This window comes from Vipera berus (assembly GCF_964194415.1).
Source record: "Vipera berus genome assembly, chromosome: 1".
In the NCBI taxonomy this organism is placed as follows: Eukaryota; Metazoa; Chordata; class Lepidosauria; order Squamata; family Viperidae; genus Vipera; species Vipera berus.
Window position 1 is genome coordinate 249,138,485 of NC_138202.1, and position 26,265 is coordinate 249,164,749.

Genomic DNA, 26,265 nt, shown 5'->3' on the forward strand with positions numbered 1-26,265 from the left:
ATGTTACACTGGATATAAAAGAAAAGAACAAATCATTTGCAATTAAAACTTGCCATAAAAGTACTGTTTGAATTGCTGGTCATGCTCAGTGCTCTTTCTGTTCTCTCTTTGGATTATGTTCAATAATGCTATATTTAACTTCTTTATTATATGCAATAAAGAAGTTTCTTTTAAAAAAAATCAATGTAACGAATCATTTCAACAGAAAAAAGAAAGGTTCCATTTAAATGTATAGTTAACAAAAAAGGCAAATATAGACACAATCAACTGCATTTTAGTATTATTTTAAAAAAGATCAGCTGGGCACTTTTAAAACTGTCATTTTTTAAAAAAAGTATAGAAACTTCTTATAACATGCACAGATAGGGAGAATTCGCTTTTCTGCACTCACTCATGAGAGTAAACATCTCCAAGACAATACATAAAGTAGAATAAATAGTTATGTATGTTATGTATGTATGAAATATATTTATATCCTGTCTTTTTTGCCACTGTGTATTTAAAGAGGCTTAAGACAAAGAAAAGAGGTATTCCTATTACAAAGCGATCATTTATACACTAATTTATTTCAGCATCATTATGTAATATGCATATAACTGATCAACAAACATGAAGCCTATTAAACTCAATTCTGTTTGATTCAATGTGATTTACTTCAAGTAGACATGTAGAAAATTCCTTGGAAAAGCTAGAATCTTATGGATATTCATTAAAAAGTAAAATGGTTGGAATTTCTTACTGATGAGACAAGCATAAGATTGTGCTTCTTTGTGCTTGATAAGTTTTCTAAGTCTAGCAGGATTTCTTATTAGTATCTGCGTTTAAACATTTTAAACACCCCACAAACCAGGCTCCATCTAGTCAACCCAAGTAAGAAACCAGCATCCATTCATCTAGCCTTAGGTATTTTTACTGAATTCAATATTTTATGAAAAAATTCTAACCAATTGCCAAATGGATTTTCTATTATATTAATATTGTCACTTATCCAACCCTAGAATATTTTGTCAGAAGTACAATCCTTAATTCCTCAAGTATAGAGTACATGAAACCTTACACACAAAAATAACATATTAAGACAAGATATTATTTCCCAGATGGTCTGGAGCCTCTCATTCCTGCATAACACTGCATGGCAGAATCGGTATTGATAGATCTAAATCTCTACAAAATACATTATTACCTTTTATTTGGCATAACAGCTGCATTCTAGAAAACACTTTTTAACTCATTTTCTACCATGGGTTAATATCATGTTCAGGAAATCATAACGTGGGATTTCTAAGCAATGTGCTACTGCAGTACTAGCAGATATCCCAAGTATAACATCCGGAAAAATCTGGAAAAATCTAGTTTTTTTCCTTCTGCCTTTTCCATCTTCCATCAAGATATCCCTTTCTGAACTCCTTCCTCCTCTCATTTACAAAGAGAAGTTCAGCAAAAATACTCCTCTGATTTTGATTAGCATATTCATTCATTCATTTGATCATTCGTTTATTCGTTTATTGTGATGTCACCACTCTGCTAGTACAGTCCTCCAGTTGGCTGAGGAAGTGAGTTGAAACCGAACTTTAAGAAGTTGTCACTCTGGCTTAGTGGACAGATGACCTGGCCACAGCCTCAACCAGAATTTTACTGCCTATCTTTGCCCTATTCTAATTTGGAATTCCAAATGCCCAATTCAGTTATTTCTCAAGTTTTCCACCTCAAAAGTAAGAAGGAGAAGTATAAATCCCACCTAAATTTAATACATAAATACTAATCCCATCTTGGATAAAATCTGCCAATTAATTTCAGTGCAAACAAATATTAAGCGGTGTGTTATATTTAAAGTCTAACTCAGCTTAATTTGAAATAATTCTATATGAACTTCCATGCTTATTGAATACATCCAAGGGAGTTTGCCTACACTTGTCCCAAGTTTCTTTGGCAGCAATTCAGGATCAAATCTTTTCTGTTGCCTCTCTAGCTCTTTGGAATAAACACTTTATTAGGCAGGACTTTTACACCATATTTTTAGAACATTTAATTGCTGATTTCAAGTATTAATTTTAAATATTAATTCTACTTGTTTTACTTATTTTTAATCCTATTTTAATTGTATTTTATCTCTTATTTTAAAATTATTTTAGTCTAATAAAATAATTATTAGTCTATTTTAAACCAGTGAAATTTTTTTGCTAATCAGACAGAATATCAAGTTCAATAAACAAATGAAACAGAGAGTGGGAATATATATTCTTACTTACAGCATAAATAGGACAAAACATGAACTGAGGGTTGAATCAGACATACTGTAGAATATTTATACGGGACCTGATCATGATTTTCTTAAAGCCCATAATTTCAAGTTGCTACTAAAACATTGAAGACTAGAACCTTTGTTTTAGAAGTTAACCACTGCATCATTAGCAAGAGGTGAGTGGTCAAACTTTTTTTTTGAAAGAAGACCTTTGCTTATTAGCCAAAAGATAATTCATTTATTTGAACTTTGCTTATCGTGCTATAACATCATACAAAGTTTTTTTTAATTCTACTTCATTCTTCTGATGTATCTAACATGATACAAAACATCAAACTAACATAAAAAGTCTCAAGGTAACTTACTTGATTCATTTCTAGTAACATGCCTTTGGAGGAAGTCAACAATCTGTGTCAAAGCCTTTTTGTTACAATGTGTTGATAGCTCCTCATTACATTCATAACACCTGAAATAAAGCATTTCAGTGCAATAACAATAACTCTCAAGTACATTCGTATGACACTAGCCATATGCAGACATTCTAAAATCTAGAGTGCTCATGATGAGCACTGGATAGGTCACAATTCCACTAATTAGAGGAATCTGAAACGTAGAACTAAAGTTCCCATTTTGCTCACTTTCCTTAAAAGATTAAAAAAAAGCAGCAGTCTCATCTCAAATGCATTGCTTATGCCATTCACTGATAAGAATATATTGACTAGTTCAGAAGAGACCATATGTGACCAGAGAGACAATGGAAGGAATTCACTTCTTCCCCACTTCTCTCTCTACTGCTACAACATGTAACTGACTCTTGCATGCTACAATGATCTCATAATACAGATCAGGAAAACAGCGATGGTCATGGGGGAGTACATCGAAAAAAGTGTGTAATAATACAATAATAATAAATGAATTGGCTGTTACTATTAAAGGTAATATAACAGATTTCAAAAACTACTTACTCCTATTGAAATTAACTAAATACATTTTAACAAGTTATAAGACAACCCCATGACCTGTTGTGTCCTTGTTTCAAAAGATATTTCTTTATATAAACAGAGAAACAGAATGACCAAGATCAAAAAAAGGTAGTGGGAACAGAAACAATTTCTGATTTCCTGCCAGTCTGACCATGGCTGACTGCTCTCTGGCAGCCAATGGTATAATCCAGAGGTCCCCAACCTTTTGAGCACCAGGGACCGGTTCCATGGAGAGAGGTTTTTCTGCAGACTGGAAGGGGCGTGGTTTCATGTACTGCATGCATCCCACATGAAATTGGACCAGTGCTGGTCCACGGACTGGGGGCTGGGAACCCCTGGTATAACCAGTCTACCCAGTCTCCAGAAGACCATGGCAGGATTGATCTACTAAACCTATGGGCAGTGGTGCAGTAGCACTTTTAAAACTGAAGTAAACACAAATTTGCCAAAGTTCAATCCCATAGGAGTCCCAGATTTTGGATGCATTCTATAAGTTAGCTATTTGATGTATTTTAGTTTAAAAAACTATTGTCCTATGATGCACTGTTTCACACAGTTAAAGGTTCAGGCATGAGTGTTTTAGTAGTATATAAATTAGTCTGACTTACTGAAAAAACCATGAATAAGAAACAAGAATTTGGTCTAACCAACTCGAGAATGACTAAATAAAACAATATAAATTCTAGCACAGTTTCAAACAGAATTACCAAAGGGTGTCAGTTTGTATCTTTAATTATTCATAGCTAAAATTCTTGTAATAACAACTTGCATAAACTATGAGGCACACACACACACACACTTAAGGCTACTTAACAACTAAAATAATGTTATTTCATTTCATGTACACGCTCACCTATATATACTTAAATGTACAACTGTGTATATTTACTTTTACATGTACAAAACTTTCTTCTCAAAATGTGAATTAACTTACCATATGATCCATGTGCTAAGATTGATTACAATACAATGTGAATCCGCCTGTGCAGTCTGGAAATGCTTTAGAGAATGCTGATCTTCTGAATTTTGACCACAGCCCTAAAGATCATTGATAAAATCTTAAGATATAGTTATATTCTACAATGAAAACAGCAAGTATGTTTTACTCTACCGACTCTCTAAAACAGGGGTCTTCAAACCTGGCCCTTTTATGACTTGTGGACTTCAATTCCCAGAATTCCTCAGCTAGGAACGCTGGCTGAGGAATTCTGGGAGTTGAAGTCCACAAGTCATAAAAGGGCCAAGTTTGAAAACCCCTGCTCTAAAAGAATGCAAATGACCAGCAGTCTGCAAGGTGTATAAATCCTTCCATTCCCCACCATCCAGTCAGAGCTAAAGAAACTTCTTGGATGAGAAGCAAAACATCTTCAAAGAAAAAACAAGGAAGTCCAGTTGCCTTGTGAAAAGCATCTTTGGGATACTCTACATCAAGCTACAGACCCATCAGTTGTATTATTATTATTATTATTATTATTATTATTATTATTATTATTATTATTATTATTATTATTATTATTTTAAAAAAGGACATTAACATACTTCAACAAGCATAGCCTGTCTGAATGTGCAAATTGTGGAAACCATTATATTGTTTCCTTCATACTCAGCCATTTCCACAACAAATAACCAGTATCATGGGGAAATATTTTTTCATGATAAAATGACTCTTCTCACCCACCCAAGAAACATAATAGCAGCTACATTGCCTGCTGGTTATGCTATAAAGCTGTAAGTATATTAGCATTTTCTCAAAGCAGTAAGATCCAAAAGGTCTATGAAAGAAGAAGCTACTGCATATTCCGAAATAAAAACTAAAACATTCAGCACCCATAAAGACGAGCCTTGGTGGAGCAGTGGGCTAATGCCTCCTTAAGTAACACCAGCTGCCTGCAATTAGTGCAGGTTCACGTCCCACCAGGCTCAAGGTTGCCTCAGCCTTCCATCCTTCTGAGGTAGGTAAAATGAGGACCCAGATTGTTGGGGGCAATAAGCTGACTTTGTAATAATGCCGCTTGGGGGGGGGCGAAAGCCCTAATAAGCAGGCATATACATAGAATGAAGGCTATTGCTAAGCACATTGATTTGTGCTTAGAGTGTAAGCCACCCTGAGTCTTCGGAGAAGGGCGGGATATAAATGGGATAAAAATAAAAAATAAATAAATAAAATAAATAATATATAAAATTCCACAGGTTTACTCCCAGATTCCTGCCTTTTGATACTTCAGCAGAACTCCACAAAAGGAGTGAGATGTTCTATGGCCTAGATAACAAACATTTATTTAATTATCAAATTTAAGAGACCGCACATCTCTCTCACAGAGTGATTCATATAAGATAAGGACTGCAGGCCAAAGGCCTATCTAATCTAGCATCCTGTATCATGCCACAGACAACTAGATACTTTTGTGAAGCTCAGAAGCATGAATAATATCCCTGTTTCTACTCCCTTACTATCGATATTTAAATATTTTGCCTTTGATTCTGGAGGAAATGCATGACTATAGAATAATCTGTCAAGATTCTGTCTAGTCTCCTTTAAGACCCACATGAGTGAACCCCAGTCACTACGATGTACAATGATATATTTATTTTATGGACAATTATCATAAAATAAAGTCAACATAAAATCAGAATTGATACTAAAAATTAAAATAATAAATACTTCATGAAAGTAACAATAATTAAAATCCTGATAAAAATGTGCCTATAAAGTATGTTAAAATTCCCACAAAGAACTCTGTTCTCTCACTTCAACAGGGAGTACAACTGCCATATCTGGGGGCAGTGAATTCCACTGTTTAGCAATCCATTATATATTTTTTTAAAATTTGTCTTTTTTACTGGTTCAGAAACTCTTTGTCATTAGGAATCCATTCCATAGCTGACCTCGGATTCTAATAATGTGAAAGAATGAAAACTTTCTATATATTTTTCCACAGTATGCATGAGTGTTTTAGAACCTCTGTTCTGTCTCTCTTTAACACACTTTTATGAAGTTAATAATCCCCAAATGCTACATTTATTCCATAGGAGTGATGTATAAGTTATTACATTATAATTTTAATTACCTGAAAGCCACATCGGAGACAAAGCCATATATCAGAAGGCATTATTGGTTCACCATGGTATATTCTCCTTTCCTTTAAGCACTCTGAGCATATTGACCAAACATTTTGAGCCACTGCTCGCTTCACTTGATGGACGTCAACTGCCTGGCCCACATGCTGGCATGTTAATCCTACATTGAACATTTTTTTTAAAAAAAAAAGTCAAATGATTAAGACGTAGATGATTGTTGGAGGAAACATTTAATAAGAATGTATTTTTATCATTACAACGTAAGAAACCACATTGTTATGGTTTAAGATTTAAGATCTTAAGATTTAAGATTCCTCACAGAATTCAACATCTATCCCACATAAAGCATCATCAGTAATAATTAATATAGTTTGAAGCGTAATTATTGTATAGGCTAATACATTTTATGCTGCCTTTCTCTAAAAGTGTAATTTTTCTTGGGTTTTTTATTTTTTTATAGTGTCCTCATTGTTATTCTGACACTTTTCTCTCTTTCTAGCTTTCCCCAAATACAGCTTTTTCACCTGTAATATCATCTGAGGAATCTTCATCCTGATGCTGATTTGCCTTTTTTTGTCTCTTATTTTTATCATGGATAACCTTTGATGGGTCTTTTACCCTCATCAGTTATTTGCTACAAAAAAGAGAGAGGGGAAGAAGAGAGCAAAAATAAGTGAGATGTGCATTGGTAAAAGGCAAACGCTTTGGTTACCATAAGCATACAAAGCAACAAACTATAAACATGCAAAGGAACATAAAGAGCCCAATTTCAGCACAAATACCAACCAGGATTATTTAGCAAAATCTTCTCTTTGACTTGCCATAGCAATTACAAATATTTCTTTTAAGCTACACCAATGAAATATAATAACAGTGATTCCAACCAGAAATAGTTGGAATGAAATCAAAATATAATCATTCTAACCCAGGCTCAAGTACTTTTGAAAATATAATTCAGTGACTCTTGACTTTGCTTTATTGAAGAAGCAGGCGAGACAGCAAGTTAAACGACTTAACTTTATTTACGAACCAGGCAAACGACAGAAGAACATGACATCTATTTATACGGGCAGCTGTCAACAGGTTAGCCAATCAGGGCTGAGCCGGGTTCCCGCGCCATTCGTTTCCGCCAATTGGAGCCGGCTGGTTTTGACAGCTCGGAGCTGTCAGCAGTAGCGCGTGTAGAACTGTCAGTCGGTTGGCGCCTGCGCAGTTCTGTCCGGCAGCTTTTGACAGCTGTCAAAAGCTGCCGCGGCTTTTACCTCAGCCCTGTTAATCTCTATTAACCTTTATGTGAATGTATAATAATAATATGTGAATACACAACACCCCTTACCCCTCCCTCTGATTGAGTTGATTTTTCCCCAACTGTTTCTTTTTTGGGTTTCCCCATTCGAAGTCTTTTAAGTAGGCGGGGGGTCTTTTTATCCTTTCGGAGCGCCGGGGGGTTGCCTCAACTGGTTGTTCTCTTTCCCCAGGCGTATCGAGGACTGGCTCAGGGGGCATGGGCCATGGCTCCGTCGTTTCAGCGTCGTTTGGATCGGGGTCTTGAAGTGGTACATTCTGATCGGGGGGGTTTTGGCGTGAAAGTGTTTGCGGCGGGGCTTCTGCCTGCATTTCGTCGTTCCCCCTTCCCCCTATATTTTGCGGGCTGCGACGCCGGAGTTGGTCGATGTGTCTGCGGATGTGGGAATTGTGTCCTGTGTCTATGATGTATGATAGGGGACCCGTTTGTTCAATGACAACCCCTTGTGTCCATTTGTTGCCCCCCCCCGTAGTTCCTTGCCCAGACAGCTTGCCCCGTGCAGAGAGTCCTGTGCTGGAGGGGCAGTTCTGGGTCTGGAGGGGATCTGTCAGGGTGTAGACGGTCCAGTCTGGTAGTTAGTCTTTTGCCCCAGCGAAGCTCTGCTGCAGACTTCCCTGTAGTTGTGCATGGGGTGGTGTGTTGAGATAAAAGGAATTGAGCAAGTCTGCGGTGCCAGTTGCCGGAGATGAGTTTCCGCAGTGCCTCTTTTGTAGACTTCACCATCACCTCTGCCAAGCCGTTCGTGGATGGGTGAAATGGAGCCGTGGTGGTGTGCCTAATAGAGTTCGCCGTTGTGAAACTCTGGAATTCGTAGGAAGTAAATTGGGGGCCGTTATCGGAGACTATTACATCTGGAAGTCCATGTGTTGCGAACAACCCCCTTAAAACTTGTATTGTGGCTGCTGAAGTCGTGCTAGTCACTGGTGCCACCTCCAGCCATCTCGAATAGCTATCCACGACTATTAGGAATGATTGTCCCTGGAATGGACCTGCATAGTCTATGTGGATACGTGACCAGGGTGTCTTTGTAGTTTCCCATCTGTGTATGGGAGCCTGGGGCTGGGCGGCTCTGACAAGTTGGCAGGAATAGCAGCCGGCTACATGCGTTTCAATTTGCTTGTCTAATCCTGGCCACCAGACATAGCTCCTGGCCAGAGCCTTCATTTTGACGGTCCCAGGGTGACCTTCGTGAAGGCTCTCTAACACCTTGAGTCTGTGTTTGTCAGGTATGATTACCCTGCTGCCCCATAATAAACACCCCTGATGGGTGGATAATTCCTTTTGCTTTAAAATATAAGGTTGGAATTCTGGGTCTGGGGGTGCGCATTGTCAGCCAGAGGTGACATAGCCTAAGACTCTGCCTAATATTTTGTCTGCAGCAGTGGCTGCCGAGATGTCTTTAACAGATAATGGGCATTCTGGCAGGTCTGAGATAGCCAGTATCTTCCCAGCTGGTGCTGGGTCTGGGTCGACTATCGGTTGGGGCAGTCTGCTAAGACCGTCAGCATGGCCCATGGATTTCCCTGGCTTGTATTCTAAGTTGTATGAATAAGCTGACAAAAAGGTAGACCATCTCAGGATGCGGGGAGATAATATTTGTGGCGTTAATTTGTTTACTGTAAAGAGTCCTAATAGGGGCTTATGGTCCGTAAAAATGGTAAAGGGTCGGCCGTATAGGTAGTCATGAAATTTTTTTACGCTAGCCACTATAGCTAAAGCCTCTTTATCAATCTGAGCGTAATTACGCTCAGGTTTTGACAGCGTTCTGGAATAGAACGCTACAGGGGTTTGCGTTCCTTCCTTAGTTAAGTGGCTTAGGACCGCTCCGATGCCGTAGGGGGAGGCATCACAAGCCAGACATAAGGGCAGCTGTTCGTTGAACAGGGCTACCGTTGCGTTGCTAGTGAGTAAGTTTTTTAGTAGATTAAAACTTTTATCATGCTCAGATGACCAGTTCCATGGTTTGCCTTTATCTAATAGCCTGTGTAGGGGTTCAGCGATGGAGGCTTTATGCGGCAGGAAGGTATGATAAAAATTAACTAATCCAAGGAAGGCTTGTAGTTCCTGTTTATTTTTTGGGGTTGGTGCCGTTTTAATGGCTTTAATTTTTGTTTCAGTGGGGTGAATTCCCTTAGCATCAATTTTAAATCCTAAAAACTCTGTTGATGGCACCCCGATGGAGCATTTGTCTCATTTCAATTTGAGGCCAGCCTCCCTGAATCTAAGGAGCACGTTTGTTAATTTGTCAGCTAAGTCTTTTTCAGATTCCCCTGCAATTAGGATGTCGTCGAAATATGGACAGACCCCGGGGATCCCTTTAAGTGTTTTTTCCATGATTTCTTGGAAAATCCCCGGGGCTGCGGAGATGCCGAATTGAAGGCGGTTAATTTTAAATGCTCCTTTGTGGGTGACGATTGTCTGAGCTAAGGCGGTGTCAGGGGTGACAGGCAGCTGTAAATACGCCTGCGCCAAGTCTAACTTGGCAAAAATGGCGCCTGACTTAATGGCCGCGAGGATGTCTTTGACAGCCGGGACCGGGTAGGCATGGGCATTTAATGCGCGGTTGAGTGTCGCTTTATAATCGGCACATAATCTTATCTGGCCATTTGGCTTAATTGGGGTCACTATGGGTGTCTCCCACTCTGCCCCTTCTACGGGTTCTAGGACTCCTAAGTTAGTTAATCGGTCTAGTTCAGTTTCTATTTTTTCTCTTAAGGCGAAGGGAACTCTTCTTGCCTTGATTCTGACAGGCATTACATTAGGGTTCAGTTTTAGTGATACAGGCGGTCCTGTGTACTTCCCTAGCGAGCTGTCAAAAACGTCCGCAAATTGAAGGCAGACGGATTCTAAGTTTGACGGCTGAATGGCGTTGACACCTGTCAATGCTATTCCTAGTGCCTCAAACCAGTCTAGTCCTAGCAGGCTGATTCTGTTTTCCTGGGTCACTAGTATAGGGAGGGATCTTTTAAATTGTTTGAACTCCACGGGGACGGAAGCCTTTCCCCGGAGTTTAATGGGCGTTTTCTGAAAATCAGCTAGGCGGAGTTTGGTGGGTCGAAGGGCGGGCCGTTTTCTACTGCGGTTACAAATGTCCCTGTAAGTTTGCCACGAAATGAGTGAGACAGAGGACCCAGAGTCCACTTCCATCTCACAGGGAATTCCATGAATCCGAACGTCCACCTTGACTTTGGGCTTAAGAGTGCTGTGGACTGTGTATTTTCCCGCCCTTCCCCTCACGTTTAGCACTAGGGGTTTGGAATTGTGCCTGGCCCTGGGTGTGTGTTGGTTCATACCTGCGGGCGTCACCTCCAGTTCATGCAGATTTTCTCGGCTCCGGCTGCGGCACACGGCTTTGAGGTGACCTGTCTTTCCACACCCGTGGCATTTGGCACTGCGGAACCGGCACGTTGCTCTCGGGTGGCTCCCGCCACAGCTGGCACACTTAGCCCTGTTTGGCTGGAAGTTAGCGCCCCTCTGGTTGTTGGCAGGCCCCCCTCTGTAGTTGCGTTGCAGCCTGAGCTTTTCGAACCGCCGCTGTACCGCATCGATGTCCATGGAGACGTCGTCATCTTCTGGACCGCTGAAACCACCGTCCTCCTGGTGCACGGACCCACTGGGCCCGCTGTCAGGTGAACGTCGGTTGTCACCGTGGCTGTCCTCATAGGCAATGACTTCCCTCGCCACATCAACCATTGTCAGTTCGGGTTTGGCGATCAGCTTCCTTCTCAGCCGTTCATCTTTGAGCCCTATGACGATTTGGTCCCGGATTCGGTCTTCTAAGTCCGGGAACCGACACCGCCGAGCAGCGTGTCTGACCCGGGTTATGAAGTCATTTGCGGGCTCGTCAGGAAGCTGTAGTTTACGGGCGAAATTCACCCTCCAGAAGAGTTCTGACTTGGTGGGCATTCTGACTTGGTGGGTATTTACTCAGCCCCTCGGTGAGATCAGCGTAGGAGATGGTGGCGATTGGTTCTGGACTGAAGATTCCCACAGCGGCATCATAGACAGCGGGCCCGCTGAGCCAGAGGAGGGCGGCTGCCTTCGCCCGGTCGTCCGTAATCTTCTTTACCACCAGGTATCCTTCTACCTGGCCCAGATGAGATTCCCAGCATTCTGGGTGGCGGGTGTTGAACTCTCGAATGTGGCCATGGTTCGTCATGCTGTCTGTAAGCTGTGGGTGTAGCTGCTTGCGTTATATGGGAGTTAGGCTCCCGAGTGACTTCAGCTAGTGACCAGCTCGGCTAAGGGAAAAAATCTCTTCTCCCCTTAGGTAGTGACTTCAGCTTAGGCAAGCAGGCATCCCACCTTCGTCGCCAGTGCTTTATTGAAGAAGCAGGCGAGACAGCAAGTTAAACGACTTAACTTTATTTACGAACCAGGCAAACGACAGAAGAACATGACATCTATTTATACGGGCAGCTGTCAACAGGTTAGCCAATCAGGGCTGAGCCGGGTTCCCGCGCCGTTCGTTTCCGCCAATTGGAGCCGGCTGGTTTTGACAGCTTGGAGCTGTCAGCGGTAGCGCGTGTAGAACTGTCAGTCGGTTGGCGCCTGCGCAGTTCTGTCCGGCAGCTTTTGACAGCTGTCAAAAGCTGCCGCGGCTTTTACCTCAGCCCTGTTAATCTCTATTAACCTTTATGTGAATGTATAATAATAATATGTGAATACACAACACCCTTAATATCTATTATTTTGTATATGTGCCTTGAAGTCAGTGTTGATTCCTAGTGACTGACTGGATAAGTACCGGAAGTTTTCTTGGTGAGATTTCTCAAAAGTGATTTGACATTGTTTAAGGCAGAGAGTTACTGGCCTAACATCATCGAACTGGCTTTGTGCATAAGGCAGGTCTAGAAAAACATTGTCTCCCAGTATACTCTTATGGTCCCAATGCCTTAATTATTACATCAAACTGGCTCTTTTGATACCTTCTGTTGAATGGCACATACATGCAGGCAGAATGTACAGCAGAATGACAACTCCTGAAATTCAACTCAACTCATTTTATTGCATATTTCTTACAAAGAGTTCAAAGTGATATATTGTTTTGCCCTTTATTTTATCTTAGCAACAATCCTCAAAAGTAGAAAGGTCTGAAAATAATTGTAGGTGTTAACTTTTGCATAAGACTGAGAAAAGTAATGTGATGTGTGGAACTTCTATGGAAAAGGAATTTCTCCTATACAGAGGACCAACATAAATAAGCAGTGAGAATATCTAGTTCCAAGAAGTCAGAAAAAAATACCGTACCAGGTTCCTGAACGAATTTGATTTCAAGGATTGTATAAATTGGGGGGAAAAATCAATCAGAAGATTTGCATGCACACAAAGTGAACATTATATGCCTAAAAGGGATGTTCCTTCCTGAAATTTCCGCAGGGAAGCAAGTATAAAGTCTATAAAATGCCTTTCCCTTCTGAAGGAAAAGAAAGAGGCTCCTATCATTTTAACAACTATGTGAGCTAGTCTAGCAGCCTGCACTTCTCCAGTTTCAACTCTAGTATGCTTTTACAGATTCCAATTTACCAATAAGATTTATTTCTTATAGGTTAAATATTATGCATATGAGAAGAAAAGAGAAAGAGAAAATGAGCTTCATAGTGTAACAAATAAAATGTTGGACTGGGAGCTGGGAACAGAAGCCTGTTGGGTGATCTTAGACCAGCCACTTCTCAGTCCTAATCTTGGCAGCATACACTGAAGGATTCGCATTGTGGACCAGGCAAGCACAGTGCAAATAAGTAGACCCTGTAACTAAGCAGGAGGGAGGAGGAGGAGGAGGAGGAGGAGGAGGAGGAGGAGGAGGAGGAGGAAGAGGAGTTGTAAGTTACTATACGAGAGGAAAAAAATATGCAATTGCTACTATCATGGCCAGTACTAGCAAAACATCTAACTTCAACTGATTTCAGAATGCTAACAGGATTGGATCTGATTAGAACTTGGATGACAAATCACTAAGAAATATTGGAGCTGTCAGCTTGTTTGCAAAGTCAAAGAAATAATCCCTAAGAAGGCAGCCAAAAACCACCTCTGTAGTATTGCCAAAAATATTGCACAGGTTGTGTCTATAAAATCATCGGAAAACAATCTTGTCTTGAAAGAGATTTTAACACTTAAGCACACATACTCCTTGGCTTTCCCCCCGCACCATTAACTGATGTACAGAAGTCTTACTTAATAGTGACTGAAACTCAGTGTGGTAACCAATGTGCTTCCTATATAAATCTATGGTACACAAAAATATGGTAACAAAGCCAATATCATAATTATTCAGTATGCATCATAATGGAGTAAAAAGATCACCCTAGGATTCCAAACCATCTCTAAATTATATTAAAAATAATGATAATAAAACTGTCGTCTGTACTAACGAGTGCAATTTGTAGTAATTGTAGCACAAGGTTAGATTGCAGGAGATAAAATGCCTGGCAAGCAAAGTTGCTTCCTCCCTTGGCTAGGAATGAAATGTTTATAAAGTACTGTGTTTATGGAGCTGTATGCAGAAATGTTCCATATTTATGGCATTAGATCTAGCCAGAGCTAGATCAATGCTGATCCAATTACAGAGAGGACGGTTGCTATCATAACTAGCAAGTAGACAATGTCATCAATCAGCAGATCAGGAATTTCATCACAATGACAGCTCTGAAATCCTTTCAAGCATGCAAGCACTAAATGCTTCCCGGAGCAGTCAAAGAACCAGAACTACAGACCAGTAATGACAGCAGCATTCCTTTCGTTTGTAACTGTCATGCAAAATTCTTCATAACCCATAACCTTGATAGTCTAAACTAGAGGCATGCTCCACTTACAAATGGCACCTTGGGGAAAGTTTTAAAAAGGTAGCCTCCTCCATCACTGAAACTATCTTGTACAGTTCTACAGAGATTTGTCACTGATCCTCACTCAGGTGCTGGATCTGCAACTGACCTTTACAAATTTATATACATGTTAAAAGATAGGAACAGTAGAAACAGCATTCAGATACCCAGAAGATGCTAAAGTCAGAAGAAAGAAATTCAGGACAAAATAGGAACCAATCCCTGAACCCTCTTGTACAAAATTTCATTGCTAAATTCATGACAAACCACTGAAAAATGAAGGCAAAATTTTCAATCACTTTCAACGAACAAATATATTAAGAAAGAATGCACGTTCTTTTTAGTCTTAACATATCAAAAATTAAAAATCACTCCACCACCACTCATTTAAGTGAATACTTTTATCTGTCATTAACTATGAAGAATTAGGATTCAATGGGCATGTTGTGGCAGGGACTGATTCAAGTGTCCTCTTCATATTTCACATCAGCAACTAGCAGGAGCTGACAGAGCAAACAAATAGCATTTAGATCTGTCTGCCCTCAGGTGTTGGATTCACTTTAGGTACCAAAATAGTGTATGCATTCAGTCATCTATACAAGGGGTGTCAAACTCAATTTCATTGAGGGCCGCATCAGCATTGCGGTTGCCCTCAGGGGGCCAGGTGGATATGACCAGGGTGGGCGTGGCCTACTGGGTGGGCGTGGCTAGTGTATGGCCTACTAGGTGGGTGTGGCCAGCTCTACATCGTTCGCATCAAGGGTGCCTATGGAGGCCTGGACAGGAGTGGGACAGATCTGAGGGTCTCTGGGCCAGGGCCAAGGCAGTGGGGGCCGTTCCCTCACTGTTTCCAGGATGGCTTCGCGGGCCACATAAAACCACTTCGCGGGCCGGATCTGGCCCCCGGGCCTTGTGTTTGACATGTCTGATCTATACAATGAATCCTATTTCCAAAGGATTCATGGTGGTTTATAATTCAGAAATGATGATGATGATGATGATTTGTCATGGTGCAGTGGTTAGAATGCAGTCCTGCAGGCTGATTCTGCTGACTACCAGGTCTTCGATCCTCACCAGCTCAAGGTTGACTCAGCCCTCCATCCCCTTCTACAGGTGAAACTCGGAAAATTAGAATATCGTACAAAAGTTCATTTATTTCAGTAATGCAACTTAAAAGGGGAAACTAATATATGAGATAGACTCATTACATGCAAAGCAAGATAGTTCAAGCCATGATTTGTCATAATTGTGATGATTACGGCGTACAGCTCATGAAAACCCTAAATCCACAATCTCAGAAAATTAGAATATTACATGCAATCAATAAAACAAGGAGTGTAAATAGAACAATATCGGACCTCTGAAAAGTATAAGCATGCATATGTACTCAGTACTTGGTTTGGGCCCCTTTTGCAGCAATTACTGCCTCAATGTGGCGTGGCATGGAAGCTATCAGCCTGTGGTACTGCTGAGGTGTTATGGAAAACCAGGATGCTTCAATAGCGGCCTTCAGCTTTCTGCATTGTTCGGTCTCATGTCCCTCATCTTTCTCTTGGCAATGCCCCATAGATTCTCTATGGGGTTCAGGTCAGGCGAGTTTGCTGGCCAATCAAGCACAGTAATCCCACGGTCATTGAACCAGGTTTTGGTGCTTTTGGCAGTGTGGGCAGGTGCCAAGTCCTGCTGGAAAATGAAGTCAGCATCCCCATAAAGCTCGTCTGCAGAAGGAAGTATGAAGTGCTCCAAAATCTCCTGGTAGACGGCTGCGTTGACCCTGGACTTAATGAAGCACAGTGCAGCAACACCAGCAGATGACATGGCTCCCCAAATCAACACATACTGTGGAAACTTCACACTGGACTTCAAGCATCTTGCAGTTTGTGCCTCTCCATTCTTCCTCTAGACTCTGGGTCCTTGGTTTCCAAATGAGATGCAAAAGTTGCTCCCATCAGAAAAGAGGACTTTGGACCACTGAGCAACAGACCAGGTCTGTTTTTCTTTAGCCCAGGTAAGATGCTTCTGACGTTGTTTGTTGTTCAGGAGCGGCTGAAGCCCATGTCCAGGATCCGTCTGTGTGTGGTGGCTCTTGATGCACTGACTCCAGCCTCAGTCCACTCCTTGTGAAAGTCCCCAACACTTTTGAATGGCCTTTTCCTGACAATCCTCTCCAGGCTGCGGTTATCCCTGCTGCTTGTGCACCTTTTTCTTCCACACTTTTCCCTTCCACATAACTTTCTATTAATGTGCTTTGATAAAGCACTTTGGGAACATCCAACTTCTTTTGCAATTACCTTTTGAGGCTTTCTCTCCTTATGGACCCCTTCATGGATTACTGCCTTGTCGTGGCGAAGGGGCTTGCATAATTCAATGAAGCTATGAGCTATGCCGTGCAGGGCCACCCAAGACGGAAAGGTCATAGCAGAGAGTTCTGACAAAACATGATCCACTGGAGAAAGAAATGGCAACCCACTCCAGTATCTTTGCCATGAAAACCCTATGGACAGTACCAAAAGGCAAAACGATATGACGCTGGAAGATGAGCCCCTCAGGTCGGAAGGCGTCCAATATGCTACTGGGGAAGAGCAGAGGGCTAGTACTAGTAGCGCCAGAAAGAATGAAGCGACTGGGCCAAAGCCGAAAGGATGCTCAGCTGTGGATGTGTCTGGTGGTGAAAGGAAAGTCCGATGCTGTAAAGATTTTTTCTCCATAGGAACCTGGAATGTAAGATCCATGAATCAAGGCAAGCTGGACGTGGTCAAACAAGAGATGACAAGACTGAACATCGACATCTTAGGTATCAGCGAACTAAAATGGACAGGAATGGGTCATTCAGATGACCATCAGGTATACTACTGCGGGCAAGAATCCCTCAGAAGAAATGGAGTAGCCTTCATAGTCAATAAAAGAGTAGGAAAAGCAATACTGGGATACAATCCTCAAAATGACAGAATGATCTCAGTTCGAATCCAAGGCAAACCATTCAATATCACAGTAATCCAAGTCTATGCCCCAACCACCGGTGCTGAAGAGGATGAAATTGACCGGTTCTATGAAGCCCTACAGCACCTTATAGAACTAACACCAAAAAATGATGTCCTTATCATCATGGGGGATTGGAATGCTAAAGTAGGAAGCCAAAAGATAACCGGAATAACAGGCAAGTTTGGCCTTGGAGTACAAAATGAAGCAGGGCACAGGCTGATAGAATTTTGTCAAGAGAATATGATGGTCATAGCAAACACTCTTTTCCAACAACCCAAGAGACAGCTCTACACATGGACATCACCAGACGGTCAACACAGAAATCAGATTGACTATATGCTCTGCAGCCAAAGATGGAGAAGCTCTATACAGTCAGTAAAAACAAGACCAGGAGCTGACTGTGGCTCAGACCATGAGCTTCTTGTTGCAAAGTTTAGGCTTAAACTGAAGAAAGTAGGGAAAAGCACCAGGCCAGTCAGGTATGAATTAAATCATATCCCCGTTGAATATACAGTAGAGGTGACAAATAGATTTAAGGAATTAGATCTGATAGACAGGGTGCCTGAAGAACTATGGACAGAGGTTCGCAACATTGTACAAGAGGTAGCAACCAAAACCATCCCAAAGAAAAAGAAATGCAAGAAAGCAAAATGGCTGTCTGAGGAAGCTTTGCAAATAGCTGAGGAAAGGAGGGAAGCAAAAGGCAAGGGAGAAAAAGAAAGATACGCCCAATTGAATGCAGAATTCCAGAGAATAGCTAGAAGAGATAAGAATGCCTTCTTAAATGAACAGTGCAAAGAAATAGAAGAAAACAATAGAATAGGGAGGACCAGAGATCTTTTCAAGAAAATTGGAGAGATGAAGGGAACGTTCAATGCAAAAATGGGCATGATAAAGGACCAAAATGGCAGGGACCTAACAGAGGCAGAAGAGATTAAGAAGAGATGGCAAAATTACACAGAAGAACTATACAAGAATGAGCTTAACGTCCCTGATAATCACAATGAGGTGGTCACTGACCTCGAGCCAGACATCCTAGAATGTGAAGTGAAGTGGGCCTTAGAAAAGCTGAGCAACAACAAAGCTAGTGGAGGTGACAGTATTCCAGCTGAGCTATTCAAAATCTTAAAAGACGATGCAGTAAAAGTGCTACACTCAATTTGCCAGCAAATTTGGAAAACTCAACAGTGGCCACAGGATTGGAAAAGATCAGTTTACATTCCAATTCCAAAGAAAGGCAGTGCCAAAGAATGTTCAAACTATCGCACCATTGCACTCATTTCTCATGCTAGTAAAGTTATGCTTAAAATCCTACAAGCTAGACTCCAGCAGTATGTGGATCGAGAACTACCAGAAGTACAGGCAGGATTTCGAAGAGGCAGAGGAACTAGAGATCAAATAGCCAACATAAGCTGGATCATGGAGAAAGCTAGAGAGTTCCAGAAAAACATCTACTTCTGCTTCATTGACTATGCTAAAGCCTTTGATTGTGTGGATCATAACAAACTGTGGCAAGTTCTTAAAGAGATGGGAGTACCAGAACATCTTATTTGTCTCTTGAGAAACCTATATGCGGGCCAAGAAGCAACAGTGAGAACTGGACACGGAACCACTGATTGGTTCCAAATTGGGAAAGGTGTCCGGCAAGGCTGTATACTGTCGCCTTGCCTATTTAACTTATATGCAGAGCACATCATGAGAAAGGCAGGGCTAGAGGAGTCAAAAGTTGGAATTAAGATTGCTGGAAGAAATATCAACAACCTAAGATATGCAGATGATACCACTCTAATGGCAGAAAGTGAAGAGGAACTGAAGAGTCTCTTTTTTTTTATTTAAAAAGTTTTACAATACATTTTGACTTTAATCCCCCCTCCCCCACCCCCACCAAACCCTCCCTATCCCTTTCCCCCATTCCCTCCTCCCCCCCCCCGACTTCCCAGAGCTAAATACAGGGTATAAAATCAAAAAACAAACATAAGCACCCCTATGTTATCAGCAATAAACTATTAATTCTATCTCCCTCTAGCTCATGTAAAATGAATACAAACAATATTAATATTACAAATAAAGTAAAAAAGAAAAAGAGAAAAACAGAAAAAGAGCTTTACTCAGAATAGATTTTCTTAATCCCAGTCCTTATTCATATTAATTTCAAAAAAAAGAAAGAAAAAAAACTTTCACATACTATTTACATTCTCCAACCTTTCTCTAATTTCTAAACAAATTCTCAGTTACGTGCCAAAAGCGCCTATCTATTAACCTTAATAATCTCCAACCAAACTAAACCATAATCAAAAAATAATTCTTGCATGTATCACGCCAAATGTCTCGCAGTTCCAAGTCATCCTTGAGTTCAAATAAAAAGAGTAAAAAAAAAAAGGTTTAAGCAGTCTGTAAGACAAACTGAAGAGTCTCTTGTTGCGAGTGAAGAAGGAGAGTGCAAAAGTTGGGTTGAAACTAAACATTAAGAAAACCAAGATCATGGCATCCGGCCCTCTCAATTCCTGGCAAATAGATGGGGAAGAAATGGAGGTAGTGACAGATTTTATTTTCCTGGGCTCCAAGATCACTGCAGATGGGGACTGTAGTCAAGAATTTAAAAGACGCTTGCTCCTTGGGAGGAAAGCCATGGCAAATCTAGACAGCACACTAAAAAGCAGAGACATCACCCTGTCAACAAAAGTGCGTATAGTCAAGGCTATGGTCTTCCCAGTTGCAATGTATGGCAGTGAAAGTTGGACCATAAGAAAGGCTGAGCGCCAAAGAATTGAGGCCTTTGAACTCTGGTGCTGGAGAAGACTCCTGCGAGTCCCTTGGACTGCAAGGCGATCAAACCGGTCAGTCCTAGAGGAGATCAACCCTGACTGCTCTTTAGAAGGCCAGATCCTGAAGCTAAAACTCAAATACTTTGGCCACCTAATGAGGAGGAAGGACTCACTGGAGAAGAGCCTAATGCTGGGAAAGATTGAGGGCAATAGAAGAAGGGGACGACAGAGAATGAGGTGGCTGGATGGAGTCACTGAAGCAGTAGGCGTGAGCTTAAATGGACTCCAGAAGATGGTAGAGGACAGGAAAGCCTGGAGGAACATTGTCCATAGGGTCGCGATGGGTCGGACACGACTTCGCAACTAACAACAACAACAACTCCTTATGGAGGGTGTCAATGATGGTTTTCTGCACAACTGTCAGGTCAGCAGTCTTCCCCATGATTGTGATTCCTACTGAACCAGACTGAGAGACCATTTAAAGGCTCAGGAACCCTTTGCAGGTGTCATGGCTTAATTAGCTGATTAGAGTGGGACACTTTGAGCCTAGAATATTGCACATTTTCACAATATTCTAATTTTCTGAGATTGTGGATTTGGGGTTTTCATGAGCTGTAGGCCATAATCATCACAATTATGACAAATCACGGCTTGAACTATTTTGCTTTGCATGTAATGAGTCTATCTCATATATCAGTTTCCCCTTTTAAGTTGCATTACTGAAACAAATGAACTTTTGCACGATAATCTAATTTTTCGAGTTTCACCTGTAAGGTCAGTAAAATGAGAACCCAGACTGTTGGGGGCAATAGGCTGACTCTGCAAACCACTTAGAGAAGGCTGTAAAGCACTGTGAAATGGTAAGTCTAAGTGTTATTGCGATTGCTATGATGAAACTATCCAGGACAGGTCCTATTCTAGAATAGTTCCCTGTACCAATTAAGTCTTGCCTGAGTGATACAGATTTTTTTTTTAGCTTTGCTTGGGTTCCAGTATTCACTGATTGCTTTTTTACCTTCAGTTTCCATGTTCCCTCAGAGTAGATTCCAAGATTGCTAAAGATTCTGAATAGGGTCAAACAGGTTTATCTGCACAGAACTAAACTAGCACATCTGGCCAGGTTTGTCAGGGAACAATACCACACAATCCTCATAACTATGTTAACATGCATGTCTCCCATCTGTCAGCTGGCAGAAAAGTATGTCAGCCTAAATTGCATTGCTCTGGTACTATCGTTAAGATCTGATGCAGAACAGTTTCAGGGAAGAGCCTTATGGATTTCTCAGTTTTGTTTCCCTTTCAATCTTGTATCATATGCCAGCAGAATCAAAAAAAGTAATCAATTATTCTCCATGAAGTCTAATAGGACACCCTTCGCGAACTCCAGAAGTATCCCTTGAGTGTGACTGGAAAAGATTAGTTCTCAAATTTCTCAAGTAAAACCACATCTACCACTCATCTCCACTGTCAATGAAAAATATGCCAGCTGGCAAACTGGTTGTTGGAATGTACGGGGTGGAATGGGAAAAAGCTTTCAAACATATTCATCCAATGCCCCTTTTGTACTTAACCGTGCAGTCAGATGCTTTTTATTTTGAGATACAAATATGGATCCAATTCACCCACATTAAAATCAATTTACCTAAATAAATGAATGAATAAATAAATCCATCCTTCCATCCTGTAAGTCAGGATTTAGTTCTCAAGCACATCAACAGACTTTCTTAATTATGCCCCCCCTTCTTCAGTCTGTCAGCAGACTTTATTTATGATTGATAGGTACATAATAAGCACACACATGGTTTATAAAAGAGCACTGATCTTCTGGAAGATCCATACAAAAAAATCCCATGAGTGTTCCTCTTTGAGATGGGTTTTGAGAATCCATATCTATAGGGATGTAGGTGTGCGTGTAACTGCAACATTTTGCATAAATTCTGGCACTTTGGCATGGGTGCATGTTGTAATTACATGTACACCTACTTCCCTATATGTGTGGATTCTATATTGGATAAATCTCAGTTGGATCATGTTAATGAGATGCCATCATTATAGTGAAACCACCTAGTTCAGAATTAGAACAAACGTTAACAGATTCACTACCAGTTAATTAATATAATCACAACTATATTCAAGTACAGAATTAAGAAGGGCAAAACCTTGCATGCTGGCTATCAATGTCAGAAGAGCCACCGTGTCTAGAAAGAATCAGTTCAGATACGTGTCGGTACAGCTTGACAGGGAATGCAGTCTGCTTGACAAGAAAGTAGGATGTCAACATAGTGAGCATTCTGCTTCCCAGGGAGTTAGTGATTGCCAAGAGTATAATACTGTATCAGAGTTTGGGGGATTTTTCTCTATACAACAAGCTGTCCAACTTTGTTCTTTGTGACACACATCACTCTCAATTCTCAATGATGATATATTGCTCTACTTTGGACATTACCAGCTAACCCCAAGAGGCATAGGGTATGCTGCTACAGAACTTAAGGGAAACATAACTACAGAATACCAGCTTTAAATTAGTTCCTAAAGAAATATGACAAAAATGTTTACAAGTCAATCACATTATAAAGAAATGTCTGGAGTCTATAACACACAAGCTATTGTGTTGCAATCTTGCCTCTATTTTGCCACCAGAAAGATCTTTAAAAGATTTCAGTATCTGGCATCCAGATTTTGAAGCATTTCATTCAATAACTGCAGATCAGTCACACTGTACCTAATTAACTTGTAATGAAGTGTCATTTTACTTCAAGGGAAGTAAGTGGGTGCCACATTGTAGTATATCAGTTTATCTCTGGAATATCCAATACATTCCCCATGGACAATAGAGAGCTCTTTTGCAGTTTATCAGGCTCTCTGTTTCTACCCCCATCTTATTTTTTAACTTTGGAAAAATTGGGGAAAAAAATGCTACAAAGTGATGCACCAGCCTATAGCATAAGAAATGCAAGAGAACGAGGCATGTATTTTGTCTATGTTGTATACATGTTTCTTTGCTTCTTAGTCCCATGTATAATATCTTACCTGGTTTGGTGTGGAATGTTCTGTAAGTATTTTTGTTACTTTTTTATTCCAAATAAAAATTGGTTTTATGGTGATGCGCTTGAATTTTTTTGGGTGGTGGTGGTAGAGAGTAAATCATGTTTTATATGAAATGACAGGACAGTTTTACCACACAGAAATGTTCCCAAACTAATGTTTAGCTAAATGCACCACATTTTAATGGAACACTTTTTAATGGAAAACGCAAAGCCATCCATGGAACAAACCCCTCATTTAATAATTAACTACAAGAATAACAGCTGTAATGCTGGATAGACAACTCCTCTTAAAACCAATGACTCAAAAAAAAGGAAAATATTAACAAACACATACTGGAGTTACGTTTGTCCTGATAGGTTTTAAGTTCCTTTATAAATACATCCTCTTTAACATTTTATCAGTTGGCAGCCTATCAAATAAATACAGATAGTCCTCAGCTTATGACAACAACTGAGATGGGCATTTCTGTGGCTGAGCAAAGCAGTTATTAAGTGAATCAGACCCAATTTTGCGACCTTTTTTTTCTTGCCATGGTTTAGTGAATCACTGCAGTTGTTAAGTGGATCATATGGTCATTAAGCCAGTCTGGCTTCCTCTTGCTTGTCAGAAATCGGCTGGGAAGGTTTCAAATATGCCTGTTGACAAGCCCCTGAATTTTGAGCACATAACAACGGGAAAGTTGTGACAGTCGCGTGAGGCACATTTGTAAGTCACTTTTTTTCAGTGACACAGTAACTTCGAATGGCCACTAAATGATTGATTGTAAGTTGAGAAGCATCTGTAAGAGCTCTATAATTTTCACTGCATAATTTCACCTACAATATAGCAGCAGCAGGGCCACATCTTCAGGCAAGTCGGCTTACTAAATCTGTAATACCTCTCTAAATCAAAGATACTCTGACTGGTAATTAACCCTTTTTCTGGAACGCTATTTCTCCACTAACTTGCAGCAGCCATCAGTGTGTCAAAATATATATTGTGGGTTTATGAGAGTAAGAGAATATTTTGAAGACACTGATTAGCTGATAAAACAGCCAATGGCACAGCATGCATTTATTTCCCAAAGACTAGGATACAGATCTCTCCCAGCAAATTGTTCATATACCGGCAGTGCTTTTTTTGTAAAAGAAAAAGGTGCCGGAACTCACACGTCACACAACCCGCCTTGCCTACCCTAAAAGGTTCCATCTAAAAAAGGTGCCGGAACTCCGTTCTGAGCGTTCCATGAGGAAAAAAAGCCCTGTATACCGGTAATATTTCCCTAAAGAAAGGGAGAAACGGAATAAATTTGGCACACTTTGGCTCTCTCTCTCAAATTTCCTAAGAAAACCCTTTTTCTGCTGAACATCAGGGACCAACAAAACTGTTTAATATAGTGGTTGGAATAAGATACAGCCAGCAATAACAGTTTGTGTGTGTGTTTGTGTGTGTGTTGGGGGGGAGGGGTATTAGATTGCCAAGGCCTTGTCATTTTAGCCATTGTCTAGCCACTGCAGGATGAAGACCTCTTCCGCACGTTTCCAACCATATTCCATAAGATCAGAGTAAGGTACAGCCAGCATACAATATAGTTGTCAGGGGGAACATTAGATTGCCAGGGTCTTATGGTGCCTTAGTAAATTGTGTTGTGGCCTCCTGGTTTCCACATTCCACGTTCTTAAGAGGCCACACCACAATACAAACTGCCCGTAACTGCATAGGAAGCCAATCCTATGACACCAGTGAGACACTTAAAAAAAAAAAGCAAAACACAGAAAACATCGTATCGCCTGCCTCCCGAAACCCTTATAAACCAGGCCTTCCACACAACTCTCACAAGCACTTACAAAACCTAAACGGGGGGGGAGGGGCAACGGCAGGCCACAAATTGCTGAGCAAGATCCCAGCTCTGGGTTTTCCAGGCAGCACCTGGAAGCCAAGGAAGGATAAGAGAGCCAGCCAGGCAGACGCTCGTCTAGCAAGCGTCACGGGAGCCGGGAAAGCCCACCGACCTCCAAACAATAAACCAGGGGTCTTCAAACTTGGCCCTTTTATGACTTGTGGACTTCAACTCCCAGAATTCCTCAGCCAGCAAAGCTGGCTGAGGAATTCTGGGAGTTGAAGTCCACAAGTCATAAAAGGGCCAAGTTTGAAGACCCCTGCAATAAACCAAGTCAAGAAGGAAGCCTCGTCTCGGGGGCGACTCTTGTCATTCCGCGGCCCCATCTCCGCCCCCAGGTTTGAAGACGGTGGAGTGGAAGACCCGGGCGACGTGCTGCTGCTGCTACTACTACTACTACTACCGCTACTACTACTTGAGGTCAGAAAAGGCTGCTAGGAAGGCCCGCCAGAAGCCAATCTTCCCCCTTCCGGAAAACTCGAGCGAGCGCGACCCGCTTTCCGAGTCCCCTGCCCGCAGCTGCGGACCCCACCGGCGGGCGAGATTCCGGGGGATTCCCCGGCTCAGCCGACCCCGCCACCTCTTATTCTTTTCTTTTTCTTTTTTCCTAACTCACCGCGCTGAGCTTCTGCTTCGCCCAGAGAGGCAGCCGGCTAAAGCGACAACCGAAAGAGGAGGAGGAGGAGGAGCAGGAAGCGGACCTTTCTGCCAGCAGGATACCTTTCCCTTGCCGCCCGGCAGGGTGATGTCCCGTCCCGTTCTGTCCCGTCCCCGTTTCGCACAGCCAGTGCTGCGGTCCGGCTGGGGCTCGCTCGCTGCTTGGCTGAAGGGTGCTTCCGAGCGAGGCCGCCGCTGGCTCGAGCAGAAATTCGATCTCCGGGCGCAATGCGTCGCCCCAACTTTCATGCCCAAGTGGGTTTCCAAAGGAGAAGAGAGAGGACTCTTTCATCTGTGTTAGGCATCCCAGCCACCTCCACGTTTTGCAGATGGGAAAACAACACCCCCGAACTGCTTTTTTTTAAATGCAGACGTTTGGTTTTTGTTTCACAGCTTTCCACACCGCCTACTGTGCCCCCCCCCCCTCTCTCTCTCTCTCTCTCTCTCTCTCTCTCTCTCTCTCTCTCTCTCTCTCTATATATATATATATATATATATATATAT

At 41.5% G+C, this 26,265-nt stretch overlaps 1 protein-coding gene across 1 annotated transcript in view; it reads right to left on the reverse strand.

Moving 5' to 3' along the window:
- USP45 (ubiquitin specific peptidase 45) overlaps positions 1-26,162 on the reverse strand; it is a 70,368-nt gene extending 44,206 nt beyond the window's left edge. The window contains exons 1-5 of the mRNA XM_081315275.1: positions 25,721-26,162; positions 6,828-6,937; positions 6,294-6,463; positions 4,160-4,263; positions 2,608-2,708 (exon numbers count right to left, since the gene is read on the reverse strand). Coding sequence (XP_081171401.1) covers positions 2,608-2,708; positions 4,160-4,263; positions 6,294-6,463; positions 6,828-6,927 — 475 coding nt within the window. The 5' untranslated portion in view covers positions 6,928-6,937; positions 25,721-26,162. The remainder of the gene's footprint in view (positions 1-2,607; positions 2,709-4,159; positions 4,264-6,293; positions 6,464-6,827; positions 6,938-25,720) is intronic.
- Between the last annotated feature and the right edge of the window lie 103 nt (positions 26,163-26,265).